Here is an 8,961-nt window from a genome sequence, read left to right on the forward strand (position 1 = left end):
TCTGATTGATAAAGCCCCGGTATCATTTATTCCATCTTCCCTCGATTAGCTTTTCTTATCACATGTGGTATCATTATCTTAATGTCTGCTCTGATGACATCAGGCTGCAGTAGCAGCCTTGATAAACAGACTCCAGGGCCGGCTTGGCTCAGCGTGTGCAGGGAGATATTGTGGTTGTCTGGGGAACATCAGGACAYGAGATGAATGTTTCCTCCTGCATTTCTCAAGCTGCAGCCAGTTCTCTCCCTCCTAAGCGGAGAAGGGAGGGTGGAGGTTAGGAAAGGGAGCTGGGGCATGTTCTCCTCCCTGGTGCCATCCCTGGAACCCCTGCCTGGGCCAGGCCTTGGGGCAGATCCCTGGCTGTGTAAGAGCCGTGGCTGAGGCACCGCTGAAATTCCTCTGGAGYTGGGCAAATATGGCAAAATAGGAGCTGGATGATTCAGCAGGGAGGTGTAAAGTGRAGAAATACAGCTGGTCAGGACTGCCTCGGCAGGCAGAGGGTTTGTTGACAGCTCCATCCTCACCTTGGGGACAGCCAGCTGCAGACACATCCTTTGCCAGCCCTACAGGTGACCCAGGGAGCTGTGGGGTAGTGCTTTGAGATCCTCTGTTGAAATGTGCTGAAGAGGGCAAAGGGCTGGGCCCACTCARCCACTTCTGATGGTTTCTTTAACTGAAACTTGTTTCTATGACGGGAGTAATTACCCATCCAACAATTAGTGCTCTGGAGGTGTGTCCCTGGCTTCCCCGTGCTGTGTATTCAGGAGAAAAGCGGATTTGGGGGGGTTTTGAGCATTTCCTGATGGATGAGAGTTGGCTGAGCTGCTGTTGAGCTCAGAGGGAGCTGGAAGGTTCTGGAGGCAGCCCTGCTCCCTTTCCTGGCACAGCCTCCCCTCGGCCATGCCACAGCTGCCAGCAGGGGTGGCCGTGCCACTGTCACCCAGCAGCTCTGCCAAGGAGCAGCGTGGACAGCGGGGTAGGGGCTCCTGACAAAGGGTGAGCTCAAAGCTGCTAGCGGGAGGCTGCAGTAGACAGCTTGTGATGAGGCAAGTTTCCATGGTTCTGTGGGGAGATGTGCGTGTTCTGTGTGTCTGTGTGCTGTGAGCCCGGGGAGGGGCTGTGTCCTGCCCTATGATCCGTCTGCACGTGTCCATGTGGATTGCCTGTGAGTGAACAGCATGCTCCCAAACCTTCACGTGCTGCTGAAATCGTGTTGTAACCTCAAAGAGAAGAGACATTAAAAACAAAAAAACCCAAAAAACCCAAAAACCAAAGAAAAAACCAAAAAACCAACCCAACCTAGAAGGGAGAAATGAGACAGTTTAAAATCTTTTTAATTGTTTCCTTCTGAGCTGAGAAATCCGAAAGGCTCCGAGTGACGTTGCCTGGTGCTATAAAAAGACATGATTTCAAGTGACAGCGCAGCATCTCTCACCAGTTTTGTCTAGCCAAATTATGAATCTGGGAATTTTCTTGTTCTCCTCTGAGCCCCGCCCTGTGAGCGATCCCTGCGTGCAGCTGCAGCCGCGCTGCACAATGAGACACGAACCAGCAGAAGGAGCTCCAGCTCTGCCCACGGGGTGGAGTTGGCTGCTGTGCCTGCAAATTGTTACCTCGCCATCGATCCTTCCCTTTGTGCTTTGAATTCCGCTCGCCACGCRGCCCAAAATTGCCTTGGAAAAAGGGCTTTGCTCATTTCTTTCTGGTGAATTGCAGCGGAGTTATGGCTTTGCATATTAAAAAAAAAAAAACATCCCTCAAGGGACAATTTTGCACGATGGCCCCGAGTTCTGATGAGGGAATGAATCACTTCAGAGCAGWACAGAAAAATACCTGCCTGCCAGACTTCTTACAGAATTGCCCTTTTTCAGAGTTTGAAGATGTGCAGATTAGGTGAATTCTCCCCTCACAGCCCCCAGTTTCTGCTTTCCAGAACATGGATATGTCCAAAAAAAGATGGAAAAGCCATTCTTGGGGCACCTCAAGCCATAGCAAAGCTCTGTCTCACAGTTCACAAGGAAATGCATTCTGGAATTCCCAGACYACAGTGGTTTTATCTGCATGTCCCACACACGGCGATGGTGCATGTCCTTGAGATCCACAGGTTGGATGGCCAAGCCATTGGATAAATGTGAGAAATACAAAACCTTCAGCTGCTTATGCAGGTAGAGCCAGCCAGGAGCTTTTGGCATTCCTCCAACCCAGATGCTGATGCCAGTAGCCCAGATGCTGATGCCAGTAGCCCAGATGCTGATGCCAGTAGCCCAGATGTTCATGCCAGTAGCCCAGACTCTCACACAGGGCCACACGTAGGACTGTGGGAAGAGCTGCTTTACTGAGGGAAGGGCCAGGCTGTGCATGGGTGTGTTTCAAGCGAGGACAGACATTTTTCAGGAGTTTGGACCAAAAAGGCTGTTTTGGGAACGAGCTGAATGGGGTTTGTTAGTGATCTGGCCAGGAGTGTCTGCCCTTTTCCCTTTTGGAGATGACAGACTGTGGATTCCCTTCSTGCAGTGTAGCTCCACCACTGTCAGTGGATGTCAGCCACACTGTCCTTTCTCTACTTTTCCAGCTTCCCAAGTGCACAGTGWTTTGCTGATCCAGGAGGTTCTGTAGCATTTCTGTATCATTAAAACACATCAGTTCCCGCTTCCCAAATCGATTCTGAGGCAGTGAAGAGCTCAGCCCWGTAAGGCCAGGTGCTCTGCAGCCACAGGATGCCAAAGCCATGGGGCCGTGGCACTACAGCAAGGTGGCTYTAAGGACTTCCAAAGGTTAAAACAATTTCTGTGTTCCACCCCCCCCCCCACCAGCAGCAGCTTTGAGTTCACAGCTCCCCTGTGCTGTAGAACATCAGCAATTTTGGTGATACAAGGAGTGTTTGCCTTTGCAGTAGTTCCTGGTCCTTTGGGTCAGTCTGAGAGCCAAACCAGATTTATTTCCCAATTTTAGCCTTGTATAAGGGACTTGTAGCAGATCCTGACCTTCCCACAGATCCTAAAATCCCTTACCGGTCTCTGCTGGGAGAATTGTCTRAGGGCTGGTGGGCTCCAGGAGAAGGCTGACACCCTGTGTGGGTTCAGGGCTGGGGTTTGCCCTCCAGAGCAGCCCTACAGTTGGTCTGTGCCCACACGTTGGCCTGGAGCAGGACACTTGGAGCGAGCAGTGCCACGAGAGATGGGAGAGGAGGCCACAGAGGAGCTCAGTGCCCTGCCCTAGGGGGACATGGTTGGTCTCAGTCCCACAGTGCAGTGAATTCAGACTGTTCTTTGGAGTTCTGTACCACGAGGGTGGAGCAGAAGTTGTGTCAGGTGTCGTGCAGCTGCCCCTGCCCAGCTGTGACCCCGAGACCCTGGGGCTGCCCTCGGCTCTGCAGATGGGAGATGGGAGCTTGACAAGACAGACAAGGGATTTTATTGATGAGTTACTATTCCAGCATGCAGGTACAGATGCAGAACATCTCCAGGCTGATCTTTCCAAARGAGTTTGAAACACCAACTGATTAATTTGTTAAAGGTTAATAAGTGTGAATCGCAGAGTGGTTTTTGCCCACTGTAAGGAATGACCTTGGTTATTCCCTGCAGTGGACAGAAAGCTGTACAAAATACAGTAAAGGAGAAATCAGTTACACACACTCAAGACATCTCCATTTGCTCTAATCCTTGGAGGATTTTCACCCTTGATTATTAAACTCTTTAGCGAGGAGTAGCGAATCAGTTCTCTTCCCCAAAGACATGCCTTAGTCTGTGCCCAAACGAGGTCGTGCCTGACAAAGCAGCAGCTGCCTGAGCTGTGTGTGAGCTCTGTGGGTGCCCCTGTCAGGCTTTCCCTGTGTGTCAGTGCCCGTGGTGTCCGTGCCCGGCCAGCGCTGGTGTGTCTGTGTGCGGGAGGAGCCGTCAGCCGCATTGCTGTGCACGCCTTGCTCTGGTTCTGGGTGCTAATCACCATATTTTGCCTTCTCTAGCACCTTCCCAGCCGAGGATCTCAAAGTGTTTTACAAACATTAATTAATTTAGCTTCACCACCCTCCTGTGAGGTAGGTGGGGGATGCCATCCCGCTGTCCAGATGAGGACTCTGAGCTGCTCGGGGACGGTGGCCTCGCTGCTGCGGTTAAAGCCCGGGGAGGCGGCGGCCCCGAGCCGGCCCTCGCGAAGCCTTGCCCGTCCCACGGCCGGGGCCCTTCCGCAGAAGGAAGAGCAGTTCTGCGTGATCCAGAGATGGCCAGAGCTCACAGCACCCTGCTCCACAGCCCTGCTCCTCTCTCCTTTCCTGCAGTCGTGGTTTCCAGCCGGCCCCGCTGCCCTGAGGCTGAAGGAGGGGTGTCCCTCATCAGCGGCGTTGAGGGGAAGAACATTCAGACTGTATCACTGTGCCCTGTAGGCTGCGCTTTGGTGGTGACACCCATCCCTCTGTTCYACTGCAGTCACCCAGAGCCACAGCCCTTCCCACACCATCCTTTACAGCAGRTTGCCGAAATGCCCATTTCCATGGGAAAGCTGTAAGGGCAGCACCCTCTCTCCCTGTTCCTGCACAGGAGCTGTGGCTCACCTGTGTGGGAATCAGACATCTCCACCCTAAAAGCGTAGCGTTGCAGCCCATCCATTGCTGCCAGTTTGGATTGAGCAGAATCTCAGCCTTTTCTGCGTTGTGTGCAGCCATTTTGGGCTGAAACCAGACTGGTTAACTGAGAACAAACCCTATGGAAAAGTCCTATAACGTTCCCAGAGAATGAGCTGCCCTTCTCATAGGYGCATCCCTGCAGGGTAGGGCTTCTTGCGCAGCAGCTCCGCTCCGTTCCGTGTGGGAATCGGAGCGGGGCGGCGCTCGGGGTCATCCGCTCGGGGCTGGTCAGAGGGGCATGCCGGGGCAGGGCTGTTCCCCAGGGATGGCCGGGAGGGAGGGTGAGAAGGAGCCAGGAGCAGGAATGTTAGATTGGAGCGGGGTGAGCGGCGCGGCCGTCAGCCTCAATGCGGGCAGTGCCTGTCCCTGCTCCCTCCGCCACACAGGACTTTTCCATCGGGGCGGGCACGACTCTGCCCACGTAAAATAATGGATCTTGTCCCAGTGTCAGAGCCTGGGTGCAGGGAGGCAGCCTCGGAGCTCAGAGGTCAGGCAGGCGCTGCGTTGCTGTCGATGTGCCAGCTCTGGCACGTGCTGGCGCGTGGGACCCTGGTTGTGAGCGATAAGTGATAAGAAGTGATAAGAAGCGATAAGAAGTGATAAGAACGATAAGAACGATAAGAAGCAGTAGCATGACGAAGAAAGACTATTGACCCAATTGCTCTTTGACTGATCTGTTTCTTTTTCCCCCCAATCATCGATGCAGGTGTGAGCTACTCCAAGTCGGTTCCTCCAGCCTACCCACCACCCCAGGATCCATTAAATCAGGGACAATACATGGTGACAGATGGCATATCCCAGTCCCAGGTCTTCGAGTTCACCGAACCCAGACGCAGCCAGGCACCATTCTGGCAAAACTTCAGCAGGTTAACACCATTCAAAAAATAATACCTAGAGAGATGGAGAATTTTAACTTAAAAGAACTAAAATTTAAAAATAAAAATAAATAAAATTATATTTATAGATGGACCTTTTTTCGGAGAAGCACTGTTGCAACTAAATATATATACATATATATATGTATACACACATTTTAAAAATAATAATATATATACATATATGTATATATATAGAAGGACCAAAAACTTTTTTTGTTGTTTTTGGGAAGTAATCTGCYACTAGATACTAGGAAGCACCAATGATTTCTAACCATGTGACCTGTTTTATTTTATTCCATTGGTTGGACATATTTTTCTTTTTTTTTTTCATTTTTCCCTGTTTTCCTTCATTTCCATCTGAGTCGTCATTGGCATCCCAGAATGCTTTCTCGCTTGTGTGACTCCGTCATGGAAGTTCCTCATGGACTACATTGKTGTATATTTTCTTTGATTTTATTTATGGGGGGTGTTGTTTGTTTTTTGGAGTGCTGGGAGGTCTGTGCTCCCTGTCCCTCCCTCTCCGTCCCTCCCTTGGCTGTCCCCGAGTCCCCAGCCCCGGGAAGGGCCCAGCCCTGTCCCTGTCCTGCATTCCCTGGTCTGACTCGTGCCTGTCTGGATGTGCTCCCTGTGCTCCCGCTCCGCTGCGCAGTATTTCTCTGGCTTTAACTGTTCTCTCGTGGGCAGGTGAAACCCAGCAGAAGGGCAAGCAGCTATTTAGGAAGTGAAAGATGRGTTTTCCTCGGTTCATTTTTTTGCATTTTTTTAAGCACTCGTCTTTTTCTCAATTCGGTGTGGTTTGTTCACACTCCGAGTAAGACTGAGAAAAGAGAATCAGGGGCTTTTCTTCTTTTTGCTTTGTTTCCTTGGGCTTATCTTTGATTTATTTTCTTTTCAAGCTGAGACACGGCTCTGAAAAGCCCACTCCTATCTTTGTTTTCCATGCAAAGATAAAAGCTTAAAAACCGATGGCTTCACGCCTCYGTTGCAGAGAGGAAAATTGGCTCCCAGGCTCTGACAAACGGCCAGTTTTCTGTCTTCAGGAACTAAGGTCCCATCCTTTGGCCACACTCAGCCTGCACAGCACCCCTTTAACGAGCCCCTCGTTGCCATTTGCAGGAGCAGTGACCCCAAAAGCGAGGAGCAGTGACCCCAAAAGCGAGGAGCGTGGCTGCGGTCCCTGCCCGCTGCACCCTGGGTGCCCCCGAGCCCCGCGAGTGCTGCCACTCGAGCCCCGCTAGCAGAAGGATCCCTGCCCGAGTCCCTGGGAATGTCCAGCTGAGGTTGGGAATGGCCAGCCCCGAGCTGCAGAGGGGCTGAGCTGCTTTCCCCGCAGGGATCTGTGGATGTGGCTGGGTGTTGTGGCCGTAGCTCTGTGCCCCAGCCCCAGCCGSGGTCGCTCCTGGCGGCTCCCAGAGGGGTCAGCTCAGGGGGTTCTGGAGTGATGGATCAGCCCAACCCTCCAGGTCTCTTTCTCTCTCTTTTTCTCCCTCTGGAGATTCACAGCTCTATTTTTAAAGGCACTTCCTACTATTTCAGCCTTAAGTACATTTGTTTGCAAGTGCAGAAGCTTATGGTTAAGCTTGTAAAACAGACCATTGTCAGGAGGAGGATTTTTTGTTTTTCCTAGGGCAAATGAGACTGTTTAACCAGATTTAGAAGATGAACTYGAAATCTTTGCAGAGCTATTCTGCGAGCTCCTTTGAAAATGTGGGATGAAGTGATTGATCACGGTATTTGTCATTTTCTTTGGAATCTGATACACCACATAAGCACCCCAGGACAAAGAGTGTGGAGATACTTTTTTTTCTTTTTTTTTTTTTTTTTTTTTTTTGCCCCTAAGAAATCCAAGTGAATGGGAAGAGCAGAGAGTGTGATTTCATTGTTTCCATGGAGCCTGTTTTATTTCAGGGCACATTGCAAGGGTGGCATTATTTTTATTTAAATCCAAAAATAATCTCTCATACTTTTGAATAATCTAGAAGCTATCAATAACCAGCAAAGCCAGATTAGTGTTTTGGAGAGGAGGAGTGGCCCCTCTGTGACAGGCAGCAGCCAAATACCAGGAATCCCAAATAGGAAGCAACATGATTTTATATCAGAAATTATTTTATGCTCTTTTGTATCTTTGCATTTTTACAGTCAGATTTTAGTATGGGATGCATAGCAAATATTCTTTTGTTTCTTTAACAGAATGGGTATTTAAAGTAGTGCATGACATGGGTTCTTGTCAGTTAACTGCAATGTTTTACTCTTTTGGAATGGCTGGAGAGATGCAGAGAGAGAGAGAGAGAGAGAGAGAAAGAGAGAGAGATTCCAAAATGTTGTCAACGTGATGAAAATTCCGCTTACTCCTTTTGCCTTTTTAATTGCTTAGGGAAAAAAAAAAACAACCAAGTAACAAGCACATTAGTTAAGCCTGTTCATTTACTGTTTTGTGCCTCAGAGAGTGAGAATGAGACATCCATAATTTTTATGAGAAGATGCTTCCTAAATATTCAGCACTAGGAAAAAAGAAACACCACCGCCACACCATTATTTGCATCATAAATCAAGATCTGACAAGGCCACTTGTTGGACTCGCAGCTTCTTTGTTAAGTGGGAAGCCCACCCGGGGCAGCGCCGCTGGTGCTGGCGCTGGCACAGCGGCTGCAGGGACGAGGGGCTTGGCTCTCGGGCCTTCAAGAAAGCTCTTGCCCTCCATAAATTGCCAAGGTGCTGCAGGAGATGGAGCATTGGCACAAAGAAGAACCAGCACTGGGTCCCACTGAGCACCTGCTGTGGCTTTCCCAGTAGGGAGCAGGGCTGGAGCGTGTGTGTGACAGCGCTGGGAGCAGTGCCCGTGCAGATGGGGGTGACTTGACTGAGCATCTGATACAGACTTTCATTCCAATGCCAGACAGGAGGAACCCACTTCCCATTCCATATGCAGAAACAAGAGAGTTGTGACAAAYGTACATGTTTACGGGATTTCTCTGGCTGAACCTATATATATATATATAAAGAATAAAAAGAAACCCTCTTCCCTAGGTAAATGACATGCATTACCCCTTAACCTAGACACTAGAACAGAGGATCTAAATTCAAGACTTTCGCCTCCCCACCCTCTCCAAAAAAAGTCAAACAAGAACCAACCTAGGTGCATCTAACAGTTGTAAATAGAAAATACTACATAGAGAAATATATTTGAAATTTGTTTCAGTTTCTGGATGGGCACCAGCCGTCCATTGCAAATGTTATTGATAGTACACTGTGGTGCTTTGGGTTTCTGGTTTTGTTCTCTTTATGCTCTGTCATCTTTTCATTGCAGCTACATTTCAGGGAACATGTATATTTAGTAGCTATTGTAAGTTCTGCATGGCATCACCAAGCTTATTTTTCCTTAAGAAGAAAAGAAGAGTCTGTAGGAGCTTAAAGGCACTATGACGACAGGGACTTGTAGCAGAGAATTTAAAAAAAAAAAAA

The 8,961-nt window shown here is 49.6% G+C and overlaps 1 protein-coding gene across 4 annotated transcripts in view; it reads left to right on the plus strand.

Annotated features, from left to right (window-relative positions):
• Window positions 1-8,961, plus strand: part of ARHGEF9 (Cdc42 guanine nucleotide exchange factor 9) — a 212,034-nt gene that overhangs the window by 197,180 nt on the left and 5,893 nt on the right. For 3 of the 4 annotated variants that reach the window (XM_057384215.1, XM_057384218.1, XM_057384217.1), the window contains one exon: window positions 5,328-5,487. In XM_057384215.1, coding sequence (XP_057240198.1) covers window positions 5,328-5,487 — 160 coding nt within the window. Of the gene's footprint in view, window positions 1-5,327; window positions 5,488-7,942; window positions 8,956-8,961 lie in introns of those variants that run through there. The other variant, XM_057384216.1, reaches the window with a different exon arrangement.

This window comes from Malurus melanocephalus, unplaced genomic scaffold (genome assembly GCF_030028575.1).
Source record: "Malurus melanocephalus ecotype Western Australia unplaced genomic scaffold, MMel_1.1 scaffold_692, whole genome shotgun sequence".
NCBI lineage: Eukaryota > Metazoa > Chordata > Aves > Passeriformes > Maluridae > Malurus > Malurus melanocephalus.